Source organism: Sturnus vulgaris, chromosome Z (assembly GCF_052056855.1).
Source record: "Sturnus vulgaris isolate bStuVul1 chromosome Z, bStuVul1.hap1, whole genome shotgun sequence".
In the NCBI taxonomy this organism is placed as follows: Eukaryota; Metazoa; Chordata; class Aves; order Passeriformes; family Sturnidae; genus Sturnus; species Sturnus vulgaris.
In genome coordinates, this window is record NC_142283.1 from 73,258,927 (window position 1) to 73,284,822 (window position 25,896).

General features: G+C 51.9%; 1 protein-coding gene across 1 annotated transcript; it reads left to right on the plus strand.

Moving 5' to 3' along the window:
* The first annotated feature begins 818 nt into the window (after positions 1-818).
* On the plus strand, positions 819-3,921 carry LOC106859066 (C-C motif chemokine 21-like). The gene is made up of 4 exons (XM_014886057.2): positions 819-987; positions 1,529-1,649; positions 1,759-1,936; positions 2,227-3,921. Exons 1-3 carry the CDS (start codon positions 924-926, stop codon positions 1,919-1,921), a joined length of 348 nt encoding a protein of 115 aa, XP_014741543.2. The 5' UTR covers positions 819-923; the 3' UTR covers positions 1,922-1,936; positions 2,227-3,921.
* The last annotated feature ends 21,975 nt before the right edge of the window (positions 3,922-25,896 follow it).

Consider the following 25,896-nt stretch of genomic DNA (forward strand, 5'->3'; position numbering starts at 1 on the left):
AGCAGGACTGGTGTCACAATAGTTGCTCATGGCTTGGTTTGGTAATAAAGGCCATCTCTTTGGACAGCTTTTGTCATCACAGGAATTTCCTGTGGGGTCTTGTTCAGCTCTCTGGGTTCACTTCTACACAGTCCCCATCTGTCCAGCTATGTCCAGCTGCACAGGGTCATGTCACGCTGCTGTGGGTTGTCGCATCCTTGTCAGCACATTCCTTCAGCTAGTCAAGGTCCCCACTCACTCTCAGCAGCAAAATATGGTGGGCTGTGTTATTTTCCCCAGCTCCATTGCAATCTGGACCTCACACATCCCAGCCATACAGCTGTATTCAGCTCTGTTCAGTTGAGGTTGTCCCCAAGGCAGCAAGACACGGATGGGGATTTGGGGGGAAGGTGCATGAGCTCACTCTGAGCCACTTCTCACCTATTATTTGTGTTGGTAGTTTGGCTTGAAAGCAAATCACAAAATGGGGGAGCAGAACAGGTTGACTCCTTGGTTTCTTTGAAGGCTTGGCCAGCTTCCAGGATCCCTTTCATGGGAATAAACACCCGACCCTCTGAGAGCAGGTAGTGGCAGGTTGTGAGACCAAGTAGGAAACTGGAGCCCACAAACTCATCTAGCTGTGATGGGAGCTGTGTCTCCAGCGTGTCCCCCACCTGGCACTCCCCGCCGTGATGGGCAGCTGGGAACAAGACAGGACGTGTCTGTAAAGGGGGGCTTGCAGCTTACAGGAATCCCCCACCCTCTACTTCTGCATGGCCCAGCCCATGGCCGGCTGGTGGGCTGCCTGCCAGGCTGTTAAAAACGAAAGCAAGGAGTCCAGAGATAAATAGGAGCAGCTTCAGCACGAGGCAGCAGTGTGTGTTCTGCTCCCAAGCCTTGTCCTGCTCCCAAGCCTTGTCCTGCTCAGCGCCCGTGGCAGCACCATGGCTCTCCGCCCCTTCCTGCTGCTGCTGCTGGCTGCCACCCTCCTCATCACCCAGACTGAAGGTGAGGGTGAGGAGCTCCTGCCTGCTCCTGCTGGGATGGGGCAGGGTGAGCAGGGTCAGTGGGGTCTGGCGGGTGGTGAGGGTGGTGCTTGTGGTGCATTGGTGTGTGGGGTTTGTGGGGTGTGTGTAGTGCTCTGTGTGTGTGTGTGTGTTTAAGGCTCTGTGTGTGTGTGTGTGTGCCTGTGGCATTGGCTTGCAGTGCTTGCCCAGCTTGGGAAGGTGTCTGTGTGCATGTGGCTGGTGAGGCAGCAGCACCCCAAGCTGAAAAGAATATGAGGAGAACGAGGTTCAGTCCCTTTTCAAGGAGCTCATCTCTGCCTCTGTTTCTCCTCCACCACTCTCAAATGTGGTGTCTTGTATTTCTGGGGCAGGTCTGACCTGTAGCTGGGCACTGGGGTTGAGAGCTTCCAACCCCACGTGCTGCCCAGGATCATCCCGACCCGCAACACCAAGCAAGCCCTGTGCTGTCAGCTGGCATTCTGTGCTGAAGGTGTCCTGACTCACTGATGATCCCAAACCCCACATCCCCCCCTTGTTCACAGGCATTGGAAGCTCAGCCTCAGACTGCTGCCTGAAGCACAGCCAGAAAGCCATCCCCAGCAACGTGGTGACATCCTACCGCCTCCAGGGACCCGAGTCGGGATGTTTGGTTCCTGCTGTTGTGTGAGTACCCTGTGGCAGCCAGGACCACTCGGAACAGTTTAGCTTCACATAAACCCTCCCCTGTCCTCCCGCTTCTCCTCCCAAAAAAATCTTTCTGCTGCTCCTCCAGGTTCACCACCAAGAGGAAGAGGAAAATCTGTGCCTCTCCTGATGACAGCGCTGTCAAGAAGTTGATGAAGCAACTGGACAAGAAGGCCAAGAATGACAAGAACAAGGACCAGACCCAGCGTCCCAAGGGCAAATCCAAGAAGCAGAGGCGGCAGCGGGTCTAAGTCAGGCCTGAAGAGGTAGGTGAGGGAGGTCAGTAGAGTGAGGCTGCTGCATCCCATTCTTCTGAATGGGATCAGCAAAGCCTGGGAGAGCTGTCAGGGCCATGGCTGGAGCACAGAGGCACTTAGGGAACAACTCTCTCCTGGTTTGTGCTAGCCTTGAAATTAAATTTGTTTCTGGAGCTGCTGGGATAAGGCAATGCTTGAGGATGGGCACGGCAGGTCACACTGGGGAATGGCTCCTGGCTGGGGTGGATGATTTCGCTGGCACCCTCTCCATCTCACCCCCTCATCCTTTCCTTTGTTAGGACGGATGCCTTCCCACTGGTGACTGACCCACGGCCTGGCAATGGCAATGGATGTAGACAAACCACACACCCACCCACCCGCCAGCCCCAGGGCGGGGATGGGGCAGGCTGAGGAGGATTCCCTCTGCCCCACAACCTCTTTGTTGCTGCTATGCCTGATACAGAGATCCCCAGCACCTGCGGTGCCTGGGTGATCTCAGCAAAGCAGGCACCCAGGTCCTCACTTGTCCCACGGCCAAATAAGTGGGGACCTGGGCGTGGGAGCTGAGCCATGGCCTCTTGAGGGAAGGGGACAGGCTTCCCACTGAAGGGGAGTTATTTAGCCTAGCAGGATGGACGCTTTTCCTATGACTTTTTTGGGGGGATATTATTCATTTGTATTTATATTTGAAAACTGTACTTTCAGTCAGTCTTCCTGAAAGGCTTTGCTTCTGTCTTCTTGTGCTTCACAAAGTAGCCTTTATGCTGCAGGTTAGATTTCTGGAAGATTTCTCGTATTTTTCTACCAAATAAGCCATGACTGCATTTTATTTTCTTCTCATCTCTTTGCTCCTTCTTGCCTTGCAAAGCTGTGGGGAATTAGGCAGGTCCCAAATCCTGTGGTCCTGCTTGAGCCGCTTGCTGGGTGCTTCTTTGCAGAGAAATTAATAGCAGCTGAGATGGAGAGTTTTGGGGTAACAGTGCTAACAGTGTGTCTCTGTGTCTGGACTGTTCTAATCTTTCAGGTGTTATGGTGCACTGTTACATTGTAGTTTGGATAAAGATAGCCACAATTTGTCCCTTTGGTTTTTAATTTTCTTTTTTAGATACAACATTTCCATGAAATGAGAACTAATTGTTCAATTTAGTAGAATTACAACCTTTTAGCTCCCCTGGCTACAAAATTGCAATGAAATCAGAACAAATTGTTCAGTTTAGTGGAATTTTGCCCTTTTCTTTACCCTGGCTTTGCTTATGTCAGGGATTCAGACACTATTAAGACAAATGCTTAGTTTCCTGGGGGAAAAAACCACCAGCAACTCTCTTATACTTATTTACGAAATCTGAAAAGCCCACATAGTGAAAAACACGAGAGGCTATGAAGGTGAGGGAATAGAAGACTTTGTAAAATTCATTGTAGACATCCTGCAGCCATTTGAGAGCAGTTCTATCCCGAAGCTTTAGTAAGAGAAGTCACTAAGTGGAGGACACCTTTAGGTGAGACTGCAAGGGGAGGTGGGACAGACTCCTGGGACAGGGCTGAGGGAAAAGTGGCATCTCCCTGTGCTTGCAACCTGCTCTCCCTGGCATACTGAGAAGGAGCAAATTAAACAGCTGTACTAGAGCTACACTGCTATCTGCTTGCAGAGATTTTGAACGTGGACTTTGGTCAGTAAAGGTCTATTAAGTCATATAAATGCAATAATAGGATTTGCAGAGCTTAACAGTATCAGCGTGTTTGTTGGAGTAAAGCTTGTAGCTGAGTGTTTTTATCAAGTACCTATCTGGTTTGACTGCTTTATTAAGAGGGCATTTAGATCTATCATTTTAAGGCTGTGTAAAGTAACTGTGAAGTCCAAGATACCGGCCCTGAGCATGGGACAGACGCTGAGCTGTCTCCTCGCTGCTGCCTCCTCCACATTGAACAGGGGGCTGTCTGCCAGACCGGCTTTTGGACAGGATGTGTGGCAATAAAGTGTATTCTTTATAACCAAACTCACTTGTTCTGGCTGTTGTGATGGGCTTTGGTGGGGTGGGAAGGGCTGCATGGGGAGGTGCTCTCCTGCCCCACTCACCACCATCTCCCAGGTTTGAGCTTCTGCAGTGCTCCATGCGATGCATCCTCGGGGTGCTCAGGCTGGGAGCTGCTGGCACAGGGGAGCAATGCAAGTTCCCTCTTTTGTATCTGTGTTACCCAGCAAGGTGGAGACACCCTGGTTGCTCATCTGTCCTCAGTGAGGGGTTCTGAGATGCCAGTGAACATGGGCACAGCACTGGTTTGGACACAGCATCTTTTCTCACGGCCGAGCCTGTCCCTCTAACTCCGACCCATCCTGGATGTGCACTGCTTGTTCAAAGCAGAGGCTCTGTGCTCCTCGCTGCTTTGGGATATCAGCAATAAAACAGGTTGTTAATGAGGCCGTGCTCTGGACTGGGCTTTGCTGGGAGCCTGGGACCTCACACCTGCACACAAGGAGTCAGGAGGAGGTGCTGTGAGAGGGCTGGAGGCAGCCCTGTGTTCGATGGGGACACACTGCATCTAGTGGCCTCTGATGAATTCCTTGTGCTGGTTGTGGTGTCAGGGGATTGTAAAATGGTCACAAAAATTCCCTAGAAATGAGGTCCAGACGAATATATCTGCAGCCACAAACAGTTAAGCATGAGAGGACGGCATGGGTGAGCCAGAATGTGAAATGTGCCCTGGTGTCTCTGTGGCTGTGGAAGAAAGCAGCAGACAGGAGGGTTTTTTCCCTTTTAATGGGAGGAGGGCATTAGGCTAAAACAGGTTAAAAAGACATTCCAGTTTTGGTGTTCTAAAATTGCCCTAAAATTTACCCAAAAAACAGGGTCTGGAAGCACATTGGAATTTGTCCCAGGCTCAGGGAGGAACATGTGAGCATGGGCACGGATGAATAAATGTAGCCCCACCTGTGCCTGTGCCTGCACAGGTGTTTGCAGTCCCCTTCCAGATTTATTGCTGAATGCTGCTTTCCAGGAAAACAAGGTGGCAGGTTACTGGGAGCCTCTCGAGCAGGTGTGAAACAGGTGGTCACAGTGCTGCTACAGTGAGATAGCTCCAGGGAAATAACTCCGAGGAGATACCTTGTGAGAAGGGATGAGCTGCGACCTGCAGCACTCTGGGAGCCAAAATTCCCTCTTCACAAAGGAGCTGAATCCATGGACCGCAGCTGGGACAAGAGAAGTGAAGAGGAAAGTCTAAGGTGGTGCAGCAGTGAAGCTGCAGAAAGGAATTCACACAGCTGTACCCCTGGGCAGGGCAAACCTGATGCTCTGTGCAAGGATAAGGCAGTGTTGATGAAGCATGTTCTGGGGTAGTAGGTGGGCAAGGGCTGTATAAAAGTCCACCTAGACATTGAATCTGTCTGCAGGGAAAGAGCAGTTGCCACAATGTCAAGCTGAGCAAGAGTTAGGAAAGCTCAGCCACCCTGGAGCAGAAAGGCTTCAGTGACAGCAGAGAGCAGCTGGGTGAGACAGAAAACAGTGCAGCCAAGAAAGTCTTGAGCCCAGGCCAAATGATTAGCTCTAGTCATTAGCTGGTGCAGACGATGCTCGAGGGCTGTGCCAGCAGCAAAGTGCTCTGGGCTGTGATGCCAGGTGGAGCTCCAGCTAAGCTCACCTGGACATAGGGACACCAGCTCTATCCCTCCATCCAGGTCCTTGCCCAGCAGCAGGACTGGGCTGTGCTGCACTCGTGGGGGCCAAGGGCTGCTTTTGGGGTGCATGGGTGTTAGAGGGGCTTTGGATTCCAAGCAAAACTTCAAGGGTTTTTTTGTGTTCTCTCCACCAACGCTGCTCTCCTGAGGTGTGCTACGGTCTTGAGAGCAGAGAGGATGTGGGAAAGTGGCTACTGGTCAACTGCTCTCACCTTTCCTGCCCTGAGGTATTTCCCATTCCTGGGCATCCCCTGGCATTCATTCTGTCCTGGAAGGCACAGCCCAGAGCTTCCTCTCAACTATTTTGTTGCCTATGTGTAGCTCCCAAGTGTCCTCCGGTGTTGGGGCCAATGTGAGCTCTGCCCCAGAACTGCAACAAACCAACAAGTTCACAGTGTCCCCTGCCCATTGCCAAAGAGCCAACAGAGCAGTGAGAGCAGCCCCCAAGGGTTTGTTCTGTCCTATACGCTTGTAGATCTGTCCACAGCTGAACTGAGTGTTCAGCCTCACCAGGCATTCTTCTCTGCCAAGCCATGCAGGGAGTATCAAGGAAATTGCTGATTAACTGCTTTTTGTACAGGTCTTTGAGCTGTCCCCAGCCATCTCCTCTGAAATCCCTGGAGGGGCTGCAGAGAGGACAGGCAGAATGATGGCAGGGAGTCAGGGCATCCCGCCCACCCACCCACTGCCATCTCAGTGCTATTTGCAGGAAGAATCTGGCTGGGAAACTGCAGCCTGAATGTGATGCTGAGGGACACGTGGCTTGCAGGGATCCTGGGAGGTGATTGCTTGTCTAGGGATGTAGAGCAAGACAAGCTGAAGGTGTTTTTGGATATGCTGCTCATCGCTCATGGTGACCTCAACATCAGCAACACTGAAGCCAGTACAGAGCAGGAATTGGAACCTTTTGAATCCTTCTGAACCAGATCTTCAGGTTCATCTTTGCTACTTCTTTGACTTGCTACTTTTCCCCCCTTATCCTCATTTAAATCAGACTGGCTTTGTTCACTCAGCCAGAGGAGATCCAGTGGGACTCTGAGCCCCATAGGCTGCTGTGGCCTCAGTCCTTGTGTTACATCAGGATTGGGAATGTGGTGAGAGCTGTGTGAGGCTGCCACGAGTTGGGTGTTGCAAGGGGAATTGAAGCAGCTGCAGTGCTTTCCCAGTATTTCCCAATGAACTGAATGCAGCCAGGCCAGATCCCACCCCAGGGACTGGCTGTAGCTGGAATTTGCTGAAATTCCCCCTTTGCCCTTTCCAGCTCCATAGCTCAGAGGTGGAAGGCAGACGACCACCAGACAGCTTGGGGAGAAGCTGTCCTGGCAGCTCCCGTGGCTCTCAGGTCTCCAGGAAGGCAGCAGCATGGTCAGTGCTCTCTGAGCAGAGCCCAGGGGTGAAGGTGATACCCACATGGTTTGTTTACATTTCAATGGGTTGGATTTCCCACAGGGATCATTAGTTCCTTCTGATTTCCGCTTTAATTAACAACTGCATTATCGAGGTTTCTGCAGGAGTGAGTGCTCATGGATGCTTTATGCTGTATCCTGTGGTGTCCTCGGGGCTGGAGATTCAATGCTCCCTTAATTGCTCAGGAAGAGGCTTAAATGAGTCAGTGTGAACAATGTTCTTCCCTCATCCCCACCAAATCCCCTGCATGTTTGTGCCTCTGGAGACCCTGGACCCTGAAGCATCCCTGTCTTTCCCATCTGCTTCACCTCTTCTCGTCCCCGAGGCTCAGTCCTGCGAGGGGGATGGGTGACCTCTGTGAATGCCACAGAGACGCACTTCAGAGATGATCACCCTTTTCTTAGAAATCTTACTGACCCCAGTAGGGGGTGGAAACCCACTACATTCCCCTTTCACAATGCAAGTGGAAAGCCCCTTTCCTCATGCTGGTGTTCTTCCTGGGGAGCAGAGGCGTGTGAAACTGCTGTACTTTGACCCACTTGGCTCCCTGACAACTGTTGTGAGGAAGAACAATCTCCCTTTCCTGCCCATGTTGTTGGCAGGGGATGTGGGCAGGGGTGAGGGTCCCTTGCAGCAAGAGGTGGCTAAGAGGTTTAGTCCCACACGGATATATTCCCAACTCAGCATGTTCCTTTTGGTGTAGAGCCAGTTGGGAGCCAGCAGCAGACGGGAGACCCTTGTGCCAGGAAAGTGGTGGCTGGGGACACCCCTGCTTGCCATGGAGCATGGAGCAGTGCCTGGAGGGTAGTCCCACAGCACGGGACTCCCAGCACCCCTCCCAGCCCTTGGCTGTGCTCCAAGATCTGTCAAACACACTGAACAAGTGAGGAGGTGAGGACTTGTTGCTGGGCAGCTCCCCCAGCACCCCGTGCCAGTGGGTCAGGGCTCTGTTCTTGGGCTCCACACTGTCAGACCAACCCCCAGCGAGGAGCTAGCTCTGGGTTAGGAGCAGTTCTGGCCACCAGCAACCAACAGCTGTCATCCTCCCTTCTATGACATCTCTTTGACAGTGTCCTGAGGAGATTAAGTAAAGACCTGCTGGTTGCAGAACCAGCCTACATCCCCAAACCTGCGGGAAGCCCCGGGCTGATGACGGATGCTAATCCTCCACCTCCTAAACTCGCCTTCTGCTGGCCTGTGAGTGTCAGCAGGTGCTGACCGAAGTTAAGCTGGCACATCCTGTTTGTGCTACTCCTCCTGCCCCCCAGCCCCTGCCTGATTCCTTCTCCACAGCACTGGCTTGCTGGGACACAGGAGTAGCCAGAGGCAATGCCTTCCTGATGGAGGAGATCAGGAGGCTGGTGACAGTGACGTGAAGCTGGTGGCAGTGCCAGTGCAGGGATGCAGCATCATGTCTGGTGGCATGGCTGGAGTCTCTTGCTTCTTATCAAGAAGCAGAGAAGGGACAGAGCCTCTCCTGCTGTTGAGAGGAGCAGAGGGACTCACTGAGGTCCCCAGGTCCCAGTTGTGTGCCTTGTACCCAAATAAATATTTGCCCATGTGGAAGAGATCTGTACACTGCTCTCCACTGAAGTGCAAGGACAGTCCAAAGCTTGAACAAGGGAAAAGATGCAGGCATAGAGGCTCTGCTCCAGGGTTTTGTTCGCCCCTGTTGCAAAGCGTTTTTCCTATCAGTGGGAATTTATCTGGGTGCATCTGATGCCTTTATGTTTGTCCTGCCCTCAGAGAAGACCTTGACTCTGGCATCTCCAACTCCCTACAGGGCAGTTGCTGGCAGCAGTGAGCCTTCCGTCGTTCTTTCCTCGGGCTGCGCAGCCCCAGTGCTCTCTGCTTCCCACGGGGGGCTGAAGCAGCCTGGTTTAAGGGACATCACTGCAGGTGGCACTGGCGCTGGCATGGTGGTGAGTCACCATACCAAGGAGAAACAGCCCCCGTCCCTGTGCTCCTGTGAAGATTCGAAGCGGGAGCGCTGGTCCTCTCTCTCGGCAGTGCCCACGCAGCGGGTGAGCTGCCGGCACCCTGCGCTGTGCACACAGCCTCCGTGGGGGATTTCTGCTCTTGCATGGAGAAAACCTGTTTACAGGAAGCTCTGTAACTGCCTTTGGCCAAGAACTAATTTTCTGGGACACCTGGAAATCAGGTTGACTTTTGGCCCGTGAGATCTTGGCCCTGGAGTGGGCTGAGTGGGCTCTCCTCTCTCTGCCGGCTTTGGATGTGCCCCCACGTAGGCACTGGGGAGGGCAAGGGGAGGAAGCCAGGCTTCAGCAACAGCCAGGGAGACTCTGAGGTGGAGACAGACATCACTCCAGTACCAACATATACCCCAAAAATGGGGTTGAGACAACTTCTACCCCCACAGCATCAGAGGGTTGGGATTATGTGATATTTAATGTGAATGTCCCAGAGGTGTCTCAGAAAAGAGACTGGGAAATATGTGGGGTGAGAGCCCTCCAAGTGCCATCCCGGGGTTCTGGGTTGCTTTCACAAGGTAAAGGGACCCTGGAGCTGCCTGGTCCCGACCAGCAACACCTATGGCTTAAGAGCTGGCAGAAAAGACAAGAAAGTGTTTGGCTATGGGACCACAGAACAGCTGGCTGCAGGGAAAGCAGCTGATGGGATATTCGGGAATTGCTCAAAGATTAAATTCAGCCTGTTGTAAGATTTGGTACAACTTCCAGCCTCCAAAAGAAAGTGAAAGCCATGGGCTGGAAGGATATATAAGCAGTGGGGAGCAGCAGCAGCAGCAGCAGCAGGAGGAGGGCGCAGGGAAGCTGTGCAGAGCTCACCTCTCCCGCCTGGAGCCCCATCGCCTTCATCCCATCCTCTGCCAGACTCAGCAGCAAAATGGAGCGGCCGCATCTTCTCTGCCTCAGTCTCCTGTTGCTGGGACATATCCTGGATGGTAAGAGGGGACCTCTCAGGCTGCCTTTCCTGCGGAAGTGAGAGGATTGAATTTCTTCTCTCTTTTGCATTTCCAGCAGACTTTTAGAGGGACGTGTAGCTGCTCCATCACAGCCCTCCTGCATCCTTTTGTAACCTGTCCTGCAGGGACTTCGTCCTGCTCAAAGTCCAGACAGGAGCCTACAGGGCTCTGGGGCTGGGAAGTGTGTTTGGGAAAGGTCATAGAGCAATCCTGCCTCCCAGTGCCCTAGCCCAGCTTACACACATTGGGCTGGGATTGTCTTGGTCCCATTTTCCCCAGCACACCGGGGGAAGATCCCTGTCACCCAGTGGTGGAGGGCAGCCTGGACGCTAGTGGCAGGGCTGATGTTTGACGGGTTTTTGGTGTTGGATGTGGGTTTTGCACAGGTCACAGCTGTCTGGGTGGGCGACATCAGAACCTCTATCTGTGGTGGGGAACTGGGGGGTCTAGACATCTTGTGGTGTTGCACCACACCTTGCTGCTGAGGGCACAGACATCCGTGGGTGCTGCCAGCCCTGTCACGCGTTAGCAGTGAATACAGCATCTGCTGGGAGGGTGACTCTGAATCCCCTTCCTTGCAGACAACCACAGACAGCTATGTCCTTCAGCTGTCACAGGAATGATCTGTGTGGGGTGGGCTGGTGGTGGGGTAGCTGCCAAACTTGTGATTGCTTCAGTAAATAAAGCTAAAGTCACCCTCAGCCCCTCGGAAATGTGTGTCTGTATTGCAGCACCCTGAAGCGGGGTAAATAAAGATCCCCATTGCCTTGCTAGCTGGGGTGCAGCAGGGATACAGTCATGCCTGTTTACTCTTCCCCATCTCCTTTGCTTTCTGTCAGAAGGAGGCAAAAGGCTCCCAGCACTGGGGTGCGAGCGCAATGAAGCTGGTGCCTGTGTGCCCAACCAGGGCAGTGTGCGACAGCATTCCTGCAGGCACCATCCTGCTGCAGCCCCTTCACCCTCCGGGAAAGCTGGGAGAGGTGCAGCTGGCCTCAGCGTGTATGGTGTGTTCATCCTCCAGTGAACGCTGGGAATAACGTCCTCGACTGCTGCCTGCGGACAAGAGAGATTCCCATCCCGCCGCGGATCGTGCAGGATTACCAGCTCCAGCTGGTGCAGGGCGGCTGTGACATCCCTGCTGCCATGTAAGAGCCCAGGGGTGATGGCTCAGGGACAAGGCCTCGTGATGGCCAGGGATGGTCCCCGCACGGAGGCAGGGTTGAAGGCAGAGCAGGATGGTGGAGGGATGTTGAGCTGGGTTTGAGGGTGAAGGCATAGGGAGAGCTGCAGAAGAGATTCTGAAGATCCAGAGGCTCAGTGAGAGAGGGAGCAGCTGAGAAGGGAGAGCATGGGACAAAAGCCAGGGAAGAAAGTCATCTACAGGCAGAGATGGGGGAGGGCAGTAAGGTAGGAAGCAGGTAAGATCTTGAGCTGTTCTTGAGCATCCATGGGGTGTCTGCTTACTACAACTTGTTTTTTTCCCTCATGGGCCTGTCAGATTCATCACCACAAAGGGCAAGCGCCTCTGTGCACCCCTCCATTCCCCATGGGTGATTCGTCTCCAAGAAAGACTGGATGCCAGGAGGGTAAGAACCATCCCTGTTCTCAGTCGGATGTGAGATCAGCCCAGGGGGTGGGTTGATCCACTGCCAAACAGGCTTTTCCCATTGTGACTGGGAAGAGCAGGGCCACGCTCTACCAAGGCATGGATAATTTGTCTTGCTCTCCATCCCTCCTGCCTCCACCTGGGACCTTCTTGGTGGTCCCTCTTCCACTCCAGATAAATGCAGCCCTGGGACTTTTGTCTACCCAGTGTCACTCTTGTCTGAGCTTGGTGTGTGCCATGGCAAATGGCACCAGGAGCAAAATCCCTCCCCACTTCTGCCCTGCAAGCTTGGAGTCTGCTGCTTGTGCATGTTCATGGAGATGAGCTTGGTGGGTGCTTTACAAGCCCTGATGGGTCCATCACTACCACAGCTTGTCCAGCAGAGGAAGGGAACCTTGGGAAGCTCATACCCCAAGGAGCACACTAATACCAGTTGGGTTTTTCACTTCCCCAGGGGAAACCCCAGGGCAAGTAGGTCCTGAAGAAGCCATGGCTGGTCCCAACAGCTGGAGGGGCCACCTCCCAGATGTGAATCTGATGCTAATGGAGCCAACCCACTTCCATCTCTAGCCTCCTTGAGACTCATGCCAGTGTGTGGGGCTGGGCAGAGCCCTGTCTTCTCTGTCTTTTTCCCTCTGCCTCCAATGTGACCCAGCAGCCTGTATCACGCTGAGCTGGGGGCTGCTGGACTGCATCACCTTTGCAGCCTGGAAGCTGTTTGATGGACTGATCTGCGAGGTGAGCCGGGGAGTCTCAGACTTCCCATCAGCACAGCAGCTGTGACCTCCAGCTATAGCCTGATCCCTTCGGTTCCCATTGTCTATCGGTCCCAACTAGAGTTCTTCTGCGTCCCTGGGAAGGGCTGCCAGCATAGAACAGTGTGGGGATGGAGAGGAGTGATGGAGATGTTCCACAATGGCTATACATTGTGCTGAACCTTGCCAAGCACCACCCAGATGCCCTCAGAAAATGTGTGGCTGATGTGGTTTCTCTCTCACTCCTGAATTCCCTGACACTGTTTTCCTCCCGCCCTTCCTTGCAACTGCAGAAATAGAGCCACTAATTTGGAGCAGGCAAAGATGTGGTTCTTAGCCTCTGCTCTCCTCTGGGACACTGCATCCTTTCTCAGTCCCCCAGCCTGACACCACTGTCCAGCCCTGCCCGATGCCCATGCCTGGAGGTCATGCTGCTCTCAGATTATTTGCTGCTAGATCTGTTAATTGCAACAATTCTATGTGTATGCCTCTTTACTCTCTTTTTTTTTTTTTTTTTTTTTTTTAATGTGCTGTGATTTTGTTCAATAAAAAGAAAAGCCAGAAGGTAGTTGTCATGCCTCATGTTTGATCATGGAGTATGTGGTGAACAAACAGCACTGCCTACTGTGCTGCAGTGGCAAGAGGGCTGTGCTGGGCTGTGGGGAGAAGGAAGGAGGGTTCATAGCGATGAAGGACACAGCAGCTGGGCTGCAGGTCTCTCCTGGGAGTCTCTCAGTACAGTGGCAAAATGGGAGCCCTGCTCTGACTGCTCAGCCAGGCTACAGGAGTGGATCTCCCTGGGAAGGTGTGCAGGGATGGGGTAGGAGGGAACATGCCAGTACTGCATCATCCAGCCCCAAATGCTTCAGTCCTGCCAGTGCAGATGCTGGGTTGGAGATCCCCAGCTCTCAGCTTCCACAGGAGCAGGGGACATGGAAGAAGTGCTGCAGGAACTGGAGGTTTGTCCTTGCAGTAGGGGGAAACTGAGGCACAGTGTGGTTGATTACTCTGGCAGGTCAGATTACTTGCTGATAGTGAGGTGCAGGTGAGTAGCAGGATAAGCTTTTGGGGCAATGGAGGCTACTGAAGACACCTGTTCCAGGGCACATCCATGGATAAGACACCAAGATGGCAGCCCCCCAGCTCCTGCCACTCATCAGCAGTTAGCTGAGAGTCTGTGGCCGTTTTCCTCCTGAGTGTCAGGTCTGCTGTGCACTCTGAATAAGGTCTTGCTGTCTCAAAGTGTCCTTTAGTCCCCTTTTGTCCAGGCCATGTGATATTTGAACAAAGCTGCTCTGTCCAGCTGAAGCCTTTGTGTGTCCAACAGGCAGGCACCATCCTTTCCTGCCAAGCACTGCTGTGTGACTGTCTGCATCATTAAATTAGTCAGGTTTGGTGCTAGTCAGCATGCCTGGGCACAGGCTGAGAGTGAAATGGCCCAGGACTATTCCTGAAGACAAGGAGAACATGGCCACCAGCCCTCAGGGGATGGCATCCACAGCGGTGCAATGGCTGGGCTGTTCAAGCCAGGGAGTCCCCAGGTACCCGATGGCTTCTTGCTGACACTTCTTGAATGCAAGCTTAATCCTGTCCCTTCCTCTCCCCTGGTCGCCTGGCTCACTTGGCTGGTGCTTGTTTCTCTTTCAGGCGTTCTCCCCTCTGGGGACCTCCTCCCTGGTATCGGCACACACAATGCCTCGGGCTCGGATGTCTCTGAGCGTGACTCTCACAGGGCACCAGCTCTGTCCCAGATCATTAACTAGAGTGACAGCCCCAGCAATTCTATCCTGGGCAGAAGAGGGAAGAGAAGGAAGGCTGGTATGGCAAGAGGGGCCAAGACAAACAGTGTGAGTGGGAAATGAGGATAACTGGCGCTGGCTTGGACAGGAGCCATCCTGCTGTTCGCTCAGTGACCTGTGAGGGGGCCGTGGCTGAGGGGCGGGAGTGTGCTTGGCATGGATCTGCTCTGAGGCTGAGCTGCTGCAGCTGGAGCAGGTCCCTGTGCAGGGCAGGGTCTGCCAGAGGGGCTCAGCCTGGGGTGGATCGGATTCATCCTTGGCTGCAGGCTAACATGACAAGGAGAACCAGTGTCCTGGACCAGGGAAAATGAGGGAGAAGGGGCTTGCACTGATCTCTTGGATGTTGGTTAATCCATTTCCGTAAGTTTCAAGGATGTCTTAGTCCAGGGTTCCCATCTCTTCTGGGACCAGTAAATGTGTTCTCCTCAGAGCAATGCAGCTGCACACCACAGATCCCTGCTAGGTCCTTGCCTGCCATGGTTCTCAAGTGGATGGTGATCCAGATCCCAGCTCTGGCAGCAGGCTGCTCCCGTGAGGGGAGGTCAAGAAGAGATACCATTCTGGACCAGATACGTGGTCCTGGCTCTTGTCCCTTCTCCAGCCCTGCAGCAGCCTCTCCCCCCACTCCAGAGCCCAACTCCTCTTGGAAATCTGTCAAAAACCAGACTGGCTCAGTACTTAGTAAGCTAGGGAGTGAGTTTCTCTGAGTCAAAATGTCAATGATCTCTTTAGAAGGAAGTAGCCACTTTCCTTAGGGAAAGCAGCTAGTCACTGCTGTGTCAAAAACCTCAATTCCCAGTCCAAAGCTAGCTTCAATAAAAAAGTCCTTCTGCTTTTCTGTCTCCAGACATGTTTTTCTTGCTCTTTTCCTGCCCTCACTGCGTCCTCAGGGGTGGATGGTGCAGGACCAGAATCTATTGCAATACCATGCCGACAGCCTCAGTAGCTCAGCAGTTACGTGCAGGGGTCACTTTGGCTCTGGAGCATTGGCTGAATCACCTGTAGCTCTTTATTCAAACCTGGGGACCTGTATTTCACATGTTATGGACCAACAAGTTAACTGCTAAGCTTTTCACAAGGAGCTGACAAAACAGCCGCTCTCTTGGTGACTGTGCACAAGGCAGGAGAGAAAAGACAAGGCTGCATCTATGCAACCAAACTGAGCAGGCATCAGGTCACTCACTCCCTGGCTGCCAGCACTCACAGCTGGGATCATGAGAGCACTCGTGTGTCTGCCTGGCATGGTGAAAGCAGTCTTGGATGCTGCCCAGGCTGAGTTCAAGGGGCACCAGACACAGCAGGCACAATCTGCTGCAGTCTCAAGGCCTGACCTGCACAGACATACCCAGCTGGGAGGCAGGACTGAAGGCTCCATGGCAAAAACACCCATCTGCTTCTCTGCAAGCAAGGCACCCAGGCAAATGCTATGCTGGTCTCCCTTTGTGCCATTTTACCATTTCCAGGAAAACTGGAGCTGGTTTTGTCCCTTGTCTCCAAGCAAGGGGCTTTTTCTGTCACCAGCATCCCCCATGTGTTGCACATGATGCTCCTGGAGTGACTGGGGAGGAACCAACAGCATCCCCCCTACATGGACCTGCAGACAAGGTGAGCAGCACCACAGGGGCTAAAAGCTGCTCCCCCTCTCATAACCTTCACACAGCTTCTTCACATGACAACAGGAGTTGTGGACATGCCCTGGGCATATTTGCCAGTGCAAGGACCAGATGTTCTCCATTCTGGTGGTCTCCCCATGGTGCCAAGACAAGGGTCTGCTCTTCCTTGGCACAAGTGCCAGATCCCGCTAGCAGAGGCTCAGAGACCTGTCTGAGTTTATGTGAATAGATGGGACATGTGGATGGTTGGGAAGGGTGGGAAGCCAGGTGAGGAAAAGCCCCTTTAGTCTTATTCCATTGTACTGTTTTCTCTTGCCTAAACAACATGTGTGGATGATGGAGAGGATCCAGACCTGGCATCTCTCATCCTCAGGCCCCCACTTGCTCCCCCCTCATTTCCAGCATATCATCACCACTGCTGCTTGTCTGGACACTTTCAGCCGAGATTTGTTCCTGTGGGGAGATGCCAGCACTCTTAGCCAGCCTGTGTGGTTCCAAGAAGGAGTTGGTGCCATTCCTGCCATGCTCCTCCTGCTGCTGAACTCTCCCTGGTGCCATTGCCAACCTGCACCTACATGGTCTGATTCCCAGGACTGGAGCATGGGACCAGGTTGTTTTTCCTGCCCTGAGCTCCTGGAGTCAAATTGAGCTCAGAAATTGTCTTACATGGAGACCCTCGTGCCTGGACATGACTTGACTCAGCTTTGTGTTTCTAGAAGTAGCAGGAACTACAGCTCATTGCAGTGGGGGCTGAGCCACGAGCCAGGCACAGCTCCTCCAAGGTTCCAGGAAAAGGAAGGGGGAACCATGCTGTCTACCCGCAGATATATCCATCTTCTCACTATGCACAGAGCAATAAAAACTGGAGATAAAGACAAAACCAGGAGGGCAAGCGAAGAGAAGACTTTAACCTGCTGAGAGAATGCTTTGAAAAGTACCTGTTTACCATCTTCCCTGAACAAGCAGTAGGCAGTTACAAGAGGTTTAGTGATACTTCTGTGGTCCTCTCCACCTTTCTCTCCTGTTTTCCTGCTTAGCTGTGCCTCTAGGTAAGGCTTTTGTCAGCTCTCCACACTGTGTGCCCAGCCACAGAAGGCTGGGGGAAACCTATCCTCCCTTCTGTTCTCAATTGCTCTGCAACCACAGCAAAGTGGCCTGGATACAGGGGAAAACAGAACTGTTCTGTCAGGGACACCCTCACATCAGAGGGGTCACCACAACCTCAGACTGCAGAGATGGGGCTTGGAGGGGGCTAGCAAAGATCTGGTTAGCTCTGCTTGGGATGAGAGGGACAGCCAGCGGGCAAGCAAAGACAAGATTTTGGATGTTCTTGTGGGTTTGTGAAATTGGTGTACAGCCTGAGGCTGGCTGGGATGCATTATACCCATAAGCATGAAAAATGTTTCTTTGTCCATGACGAAAATGGAAAACCAGAAGATTACTGATAGTAAGACAGACCCAGGGGCTCTTCCTGAAATCTTTCTTTAGACCTAACTAGCACAAACCTCCAATCCTGGTGTCTCACTCTGTCTGCTTGGCCCTGCGCTGCCCAGTTTCTGCCTGCTTTCCTGGGATCCTTCTACCCTAGATATATTTTACTGGCATGGTGACTATTCTGTGCCTGTCCAGAGGACTTGACAGCTGTGCTATCTCAATGCAGATTTGCAAGGTGTGGTGTTTCACAAGTTTCCTGGCTTGGGAGGAAAGTTCACCTGCTGCAGCCTTTAGTCGTTCTTTGCTCCAAACATATCTAATTCTTCCCCACTTTCCCACAGAAAGCAACATTTCTTTCTTGCAGATGTCATGGCTGGGAAAGCCCCTCCTCTGCTGAGATGTGCACAGACTGTCCCCATAGTGCAAGCCCACAAATCTGTTTACATGGACGCTCCTTAATCCTGTTTAAATTATCAAGCTGTGACTTTCTGCTTTCTGTGGGAGGGATGATACTCCAGAAATGTGAGCTGCCAAGGTGGTCTTTGGTGAATAAATCAAGTGCTTTCCTTGAAAGTACCTGCAATGTATAGTTTCCCACCTTTTTATTTAGCTGACACAGCTTTTGGAAAGGCACCAATGAGTGTTTATGGTGATGGATGACAGCCACTGTACTGCAAAGAACAAAAGCAGAAGTGTCCCGGATATGCTACAGCTACAGATTCAGCCTCTTCTCACAGTGCTTGGTTTCATTTCCCAGCCACTGCATTGTCCTCTGACCCTGACAAGGACAGCTACCCCAGGGAATTCCCAGTGTCAGAGCTAGCAGGGCTGTAGGTTTCACTGCCTGCCTGGGGTGAAAGCAGGGCTGATATTTGCTGTGTGGAACCCGGCTCTTTCTGAAGGCTGTGTCTGTGCAATGGCTCTTTGCTGAGCCTGTGGGATTCAGCTGGCTTCAGGAGGGCAGCAGGTCCTGGAGATGCTGTCACTCAGCTCAGCACTTCTTGCTTTGGTTAGGCAGGCTCTGTCCTCTTGGCAGTGCTTTGCTCCCCATCCCAGTACAGACACTTGGAGCAGCAGCTTGACAGAGGATGGTATGAAGGATGTTCTCTCCACCTTGATCTGGTTTCCAGTTAAACTACTCACTAGCCCTGCTGCCAGCAAATCCAACACAGGTGGTTTGTTGCAAAAAGCAGCATCCCCTGGCATGCCTATGTGCTGTAGAGCTGGTGTTTAAGTTACTGCAGACTGAAGCAAAAAAACACCACAAAGAGCCATTTGTGAGTCAGTCTCACACCAAGAGGTGCTCAGGTCTCCAGCCCAACCTGGCAGCTGGTGCAATACTAATGGGAGAAGTGAAGGGTGTGTTGGGATGAGGAAAAAAGGGTACATGTCGTGCAGCTTGCTGTCACTGCATCCAGGTGCTGTCCCTTTCCCTTTCAGCAGGGCTGGCTGCTTGATTTATTTCTGAGATTTTTTTAGTGAAGATTTTGGACGTCACTCATGAGATGTCCTGTAGTGCATGAATTATAAAAATCAGTCTTTACTGGGAGAGGTGGTCCCAGATGGGACAGCTGGACTCCGGAAAGGTGTGCATCCACTTGGGAGCTCTGTGGAGGACAGTGGTGAGTTTAATCAGAGGTGTGAATAATGTGGCCTCAAACAATAGGCTGAAGGAACTTGATTAATCTTGCTTCCAGGAATGGATGACATGGTCTCCAAGCGCACAGAGGGATATAGCAAAGAGAAAGTGAAAAGAAGTACTGAGTTTAATTCTGATAAATCAAGAAACCACAGGGGTCAGACCTTGGGGGAAATTCCATTTAGCAGGAAGAAGCAGATGAAGAAATGCTGCATGTCCACTGATGGAAATTTTTGCAGTGAGACCAGAGCTTGTCAGAAAGCTGGAAGTGGTGCTGGGTCTGGCTCAGCACAGGATGGATAAGAAGACAGTCTACCCTAATCCTTTTTTCCCCGTTATACTGTCCTACCAGGTTCCTAGTGGGTGAGGTGGACTTTCTCTCCCTTATGCTATACTTCTAAGGGCGACATTAAATCCTTCACTTCCCATGATCTTGGGAATCTCTCTAAAAAGTGGAGAAGGGAGGATGGAGTACGCTCTGAAGCCTCAATTTACTTGTTGGGTACTTGGTGTGAGGCTGCCTGTGGTCACAAGAAACTCTCGTTTGTGGATGCAAATCCAGGATCTGACCTAGTGCCCAAATGATGACGGTGCCTTGGGAGCATGGAGAGAGCTTGCCACACCAGACTGAAAGAAACAGATCTTGTGTTTCTTCTATTAGAAGTACCTTTGAAGTGGAGCAGGCTGTGTGGTGCTAATAGTAGTGTGTGAACCATCAGCAGTGAAAACCAGCATTCTTGTTATCACCATCTGGGACACATGCTAGGCTGCTCCTGATGAGGGCCTTGGCAGGCTTGGGTCTGTTTCACCAGCATAATTTGAGTTTGGGCTTGAGGGAAAAAGGAAAGCAATCCAAAGAGATAACAGAAAAGAGCTCTTCAGGGCGAACGTGAAGCCAAGGAGTTTAGCATCAAACGCCTTTTGAAAGCAGCTGTGCAGCCTTGCTCAGGGATAAATAAAGGCTGGTTTGAAGCTGGAGAGCTAGCTGGCAGAACATACTGTTCCATCTTGCCAAACACTTCCCAGACCACCTGTCCTCGCAGGGCTGGGTTCCTCACAGAGCTCTCAGCTGCTGCACACTCTGGTGGAGTGGATGGGTGTATCGCCCATCCTGATGCTCAGCTGGGCTTGGAGCGAGGGCATGGCTCAGGCTCATCCTGAGGGGAAAGCCCTTGCAGAGTCCTTTGTCTCTCTGGAGAGCTCAGAGAGGTGGAGACCATTCCACTTCATGGTATCCTCACCCTTGTGATGTTTCCAGGATTTGGAGTGGGAGGCAGCTGTGAAAGTTTGGCTGGCAGATGTGCACTGCCTGGCCCCCAGGGCAGTGCCAAGCAGAGGCCATGATTTTGGGTTGGTGCAAGGTCTGAAGCACTGGAGTCAAGAGAGTTCTAATCAAAGCAGGCCCTCAAGTGTCTGTGCTCAGTGCTCTAGCAGAATAAGGAAGGACTCAAGCAAAAAACATCTGGAATGAGATCAGAAGCCAGACACTCTCCTAAACAAAGGAGATGCATGGCCTTGGAGAAGAAAACAGACATGTAAATAGAAACGAAGGGGGCCAAGAGAAGGTTGGGTTTCTCTGGATCTCATTTGTCTTCCTTGTGCTGCAGCTGTCTGAAGTAAATGCTGGGGGGCTGTGGTGTGCTGGAACATGCTGGGGCCATTCATCATGGGCTGTGCTGGCAGCTGGGACAAGTCCATGATGAGCAGAACCTTCCAGCTTTCCAGAGGGCTCTGCCTCACTTGCACCACTAGTTTTGAGCCTGCTGTCTTTCTTGTGCTGCATGCAGGCAAAGGTAAGGAGAGAACAATTTCTTTCAACAGGACATTCACCCCAGTGAATGTGACCCTGAGGTGCTTTTTCACAAGGACTCTGGCTGGTCTTCAGGAGGGTCATTGCCCTCTGTTTCCAGAATCCCTTCAGTGTACTCCGGGAAGGAATTCCTCCTGGTCCAGATCTTGCCCCTCATTGACTATGTCTGGTTGTACTCACACAAAAACCTTCTGGGTCAGTACTTTCCAGTCTGAACAGCCTCAAGCTGTTCAGTATTTCTCCTTCTCTTTCTGCTCTCCTGCTCTGGACAGTGTGTGAACATGGAGGGCAGGTAGTTCTGCAGGGATTTGATACAGAGCTGCTACAATGGGCTTTCTTTGACAGCCAGGAGACAGAGTCTTGGCATAGCTCTGTTGTGAAGAGACTCTGCAGCTCCATGCTATGCTTGCATGGGCCATCAGGGACAGCACAGGCAAAGAGCCGAACATCAAAATTCCAAAGTGAGAATTTTTATCAGCTGCTTGCAAAGGGAGCTGGAGAAAGCCATAGTGGCTGGGATTTTGAGGGCTTCCCTGTGGAGCAAAGGGGCTGCTCCACCATAATCCTTCCAAGTTTTCCTGTGGGATACCCCTGTCCAAGGATTTCCAGGCAAAGGTTTATCAGGAACAGGAAAAAGCCATCAAAGAAAGTCAAACTAACGTTCTGGGATAGAACTGCCGAGAGTGCACAGGGGGTGCTAGGAAAGTCTCTGAAGCATCTAAGATGTACTAGGCTGGTATTTCTAAAGGGACATTGCAGCAAGGAATGGGAAGTCCCTGGCTGGCTCTTCTGTGCCTGATAAGGCAGACTGGCTCCATGCCCTGCTAAGGAAGGACTTGCTTGTACAGCCTTTCTTACTGGAAACAGAGGGGAGAGTCATCAAGATAAGTCAGAAGGATGGGAAAACAAAATGTGTCCCACTCCAAGCACAGCCATTGTGTTAGCCAGACTCCTAAACTGTTGGAAAGCAACTATCAGAAACTGGGCAGCCTTGAAAGCTACTGAACCCCTGAGCTCCTCTCACCTCTCATAAAGCATGCAGCATTAGAAGTGCACTGATGCCCTGGAATCCTTAAAGGCCTTTTAAAGTCTCCTTCTTGTTCAGGGAAGCTGACCCAGGACCCCCAGTCAAATTTAGTTAGAAACGTCCCCCCACAGCTCACTGCAGCACTGCCAGGGTCGACCCATGGCTCATGTCAGGAGCAAAGGCTCCTGCTCCATCCCTGAAATGCTCAGGTCAAAGTTCAAAAACAACAGCAGTGCTCTTTTCACGCTCTCTGTTGAGAATCCATTGAACTCTCAGCACAGGGTGCTGGTGACAACAGGGGCTGGACAAACCCACCACAGGTAGGTGCATGTGGTTCCCACACAAGCTCCACCTCGAGAAGCTCCTGCACTGGTGACTCCTGGGTGCTGGCAGGGAAGGATGACTCTGGATTCCTCTCCGTCTTCTGATTTCTCTAATTTACCTAGCAGTGGTCTCAGCTGCAGAGAGAGGCAGTGAGAGAGCTTCTGTCCTGACCCAGCACTGCTGCTCTTGGGCTGTTTCCTTCACCCTTTGCACTGTGAAATTTCACCTGATGCCCTTCACATCCTTTTGTTCTTATAAGAGATATATACTGCCACTCTTCTGAATCATCAAAGAGGCTCGTTAGCCTGTGTTCACCTTCCTTGTCGGTGTCCTCTGACAAGCCCCACAGGGTACTGGGGCAGCTGCTCTTTCCAAGCATCCTGCTTGCTGAGGAACCCCACCCCCTACAGGGGGCTGGGATGAGGGGTACCAGCAGAGGTTCTTCCCTGTCCTTCATCTCCAAGAGAACTTTACCTACCCAGAATTTCTCACATCCTGAGGAAGCGGCTGCAGACAGACGAGCTGTGAGTGCTGTCCGGGATGGATCATGCTGGTCCTTTGACCTCTTGTGCTACGGGAACAAGAGCTCTCCTGGCTCTCTGCCCTGCTTTAGCAATGCTTAACCCAATGTCCCTGACTCCCTGAAAAATCCCGGACAGCAGAAAAAGGTAGCCACCCGCTGGGAAGAAGGAAGGCACCAGCGGGTCTCTTCTTGTCTTTGTTCAGGCAAGCAAAGTCCAAGGCTAGCTGTCACACAGAGCCATTCCAGGCTGTGGGTGTGTGGCTTCACATCCTGGAGACCCACAGAAACTGGCAGCAGAGATAAAAAAGCTGGAGAGAACTTTGCCTGAGGGCATCCGGGGTGGTGCAAGTCTCAGGACACGATGCACGAGGTTGGGCTGGTTTTATGTGAACTCACAAATAGTACTGATGGGTACTTCCAGTTCCTTGCAGTAGAGAAACAGCACACTGGACCACATATGTGCTGACTGTTGACTGAATGATCTGTCAGCATTTGGGTCACTCCAACACATTTCAAGTATCTTGTGGTTTGGTCTCTGCTTGTGGGTTTCATTTGGTTTGTTTGTTGGTTATCTGGTTTCTTTTATTTGAAAAGAGAGTAATTTCTATGGACAGGGGTGCTTGGGGTGAACATGACAGGACTCAGAGATGGACACAAAGTAAGAGGCTGCTCTGACAGATGCCTACCCTTCCTCTAAATTTCTTGCAGCTGCTGGTGCTGCATCCCAAACACCATTTTTGAAGGGACAAGATGGTTTGTGGTTATGCTGTGGAAAGATGCCCCTTGCCACCAGTATGCCCCAAGGTGGAGGAGCAGCCCCAGAAGAAGGGATTGCTCTCTGGCTATGTCAGAGAGCTTATGAGACAGATGTAGCTGCAGATCTGAGCACAGGAGCACTTCAATTGTGGGAGAATGACACTGCTGAGCTCTGCTCCACAGTGACAATAGGCTCATCCTTTAACTGTAGGCCTGCCATGGTCTCTGTGAGTCACTCACTGTCCTCCTTGTTCCCTGTACAGGAGTGCAGATGTGTACAAGAGTGGCAGATAACTCTTCCATTCATTGTATGCCTGTTTAGATCAGATTGTGAGGGCTTTAGAGTCTAGTGCAGGTCTGAGTCTCTGGACAGCACCTGTAAGAGTAACAGTTCCTTGATCGAGACACACATGGCTGGCACGTCCTGCACTTGAGTCCTGATGCTCCTTTTGGTGTGCAGGAACTGAAGGCACAGTGTGGACAGCTGGCATGGGCCATGGGAAATGCTTCAGCATTCTCTTTACCTCCCTGCTGTACTAACATAATAGGAAAACACTGTTACAATCCTCCAGGCCAGGGGAGCCCTGCTTTAGTCATGTAACGCTTGTCTTTGCTGGACACACCATCTCAAGGAGTCTGTGAGGTGCTGGGATGGGTCCACAAGCCTTGCCCCCATAGCTCCCTTCTCACACAAACACAGAGCAAGGAGAAGGCATCTGTCAAGCTCCCACCAGCACCAGCAGTCGCTGCAGGAAGGCAGTGGGAGCTGGGCACAGGTGACAGCCACATATGCCCATGGCTTATGGTGAAAGGGCTTGCACAGGACATAGTGAGCATGGGAGGAAGCCAAACTCTCTGTCCTGGTGGGTCTCTGCTACTCTTTTCCAAGGTTCCCACGCTGGTACATGTAAGCCAGTGTCAGTTCAGAGCTGACATCACATCAGAGCCCTAGACACATTCCATGGTGCCATTCACTGGGTTTGTCCCTCCTGGCACCCTCCTGGTGTACTTGGATGGTGTCACAAGCTGTGCATGGCCCCCTGTACCTGTGTGAGGACACTGAAAGCTACCTGGTTTGCAGCCAGGGATGGGGAGAGGCTAGCCTGCTTATCCTGCCCCAGGTGCATGCCAGTGAATACTTCCCAGCTAATCAAGGATGTTTTCTAGAGAGCTCTGAGCCATGCACAGCTAATGTCTACACCAGTGTCATTTACCTCTGCAGTGAAATAAGCTGCTGATTACACAGCAGTAAAGGGCTTTCAATATCTTTATTGGGCACAAGATACAAAAACTTAGCCTGGTAACGGCCTTCAAAGAAAAAAGAAGTGACGGTAAATCTAAATGATAAAGGGAGGACTTGGCACTTTATCCCCCTTTTTACAGTCTTCTCAGGTTTACAGATTACACAGCACTGTGTACATTTCAGTAGATACTCACAGTGCTACAATGAAGGTTCATTTCCTTGCAGAGACATTTGCAAGTTCCACACCTTGGTCTTATCCTCTCGATTTTTGAGCTGACAGTGGCAATTTGTTCTTTGCTGCTGATGAATTGTGTGGCTTGCAGAGGTACTTTGTCACTCCTGGCCTGAGCCACGAGTAGAGGAGCAGTGAGGAGTTGTGTTGTCTCCTTGCTGTTCTTGGTAAAGATGAGGAACACAGGATGGGTCAACAGCCTAGATCCCAGAGATACCAAGAGGCTGGGCTTCCCTTGGTGTGACAGGAGCAAGACCTCACAGCTGGCTGGGCAGCACCCCCTTCTCGCACCTCGTGAAATTTCAGCTGCTGCCCATGACCCTGACAACCATTTTTTGGGTCTTTTTTTTGTCTTTTCTTACATTCTGGATCCGAGCTGTGCTTTGAGGAAGGGTATCAGAATTATCATGCCAAGGGAATCACAGTACCAGTCACCATGGGCTGTGCTGGAGCCTGTGCAAAGGGAACCTGCACTTCCCTTTGCAGCTGATGTTCCAGCCAAAGTGGCAGATCCTTTTTGTTTTTTATCTTTGAAGTGACTGCCTTCCTGAAGAAATGAAAGCATGACCTGACCCCTGGCTCCAGATCCCAGTTCTAACACTTTTATAGGTTTCCTGCCCTGCATAGCAAGGAGCACTTGACAAGAGGTGAAGCAGGTCTGTAGATCACCTGTCAGGTCTTCACCAGAGAGCCTCAGGCCACATCTTAGGAACTGCTGCTTTTAAAGAATTGTAATGCAAAAAGGAAGAGAAAGACATTATTTTCTGCAGAAGTGGGCCCTGGAGCAGAGCCAAGCTCCTATTATTCTATGTAATAAGAATAAGCAAACAGCAAAAATCCCGCAGGAAGGAGAGGCCACTAACCCACTGCAAGATCTGAGCCACCAACAGCGCTGACTTCTTCCTCTTTCCTCCAACTGAGGCTTTGGTTTCTGCTGGGTTCCCCTGCTGCTGCTGCTGCCCTCCCAGCAAGGGTGGCACACGAATTGTTCTGTGCTTCCTTCCATCCACCCTTCCGGTGGGCCCCTGAACTCAGCAGCTCCCTTTAGCCAGGCTACAGGCAGGAGGCTGAGCTTCTGGACTGTTCCAGTGCCCCTGAAGACAGAGCAGTGCCCACTGCAGGGCATCAGGGCTGCACAGGTGGCAGCAACTGAAGCAAATGTCTCCTTGTGCTGGAACATTCTG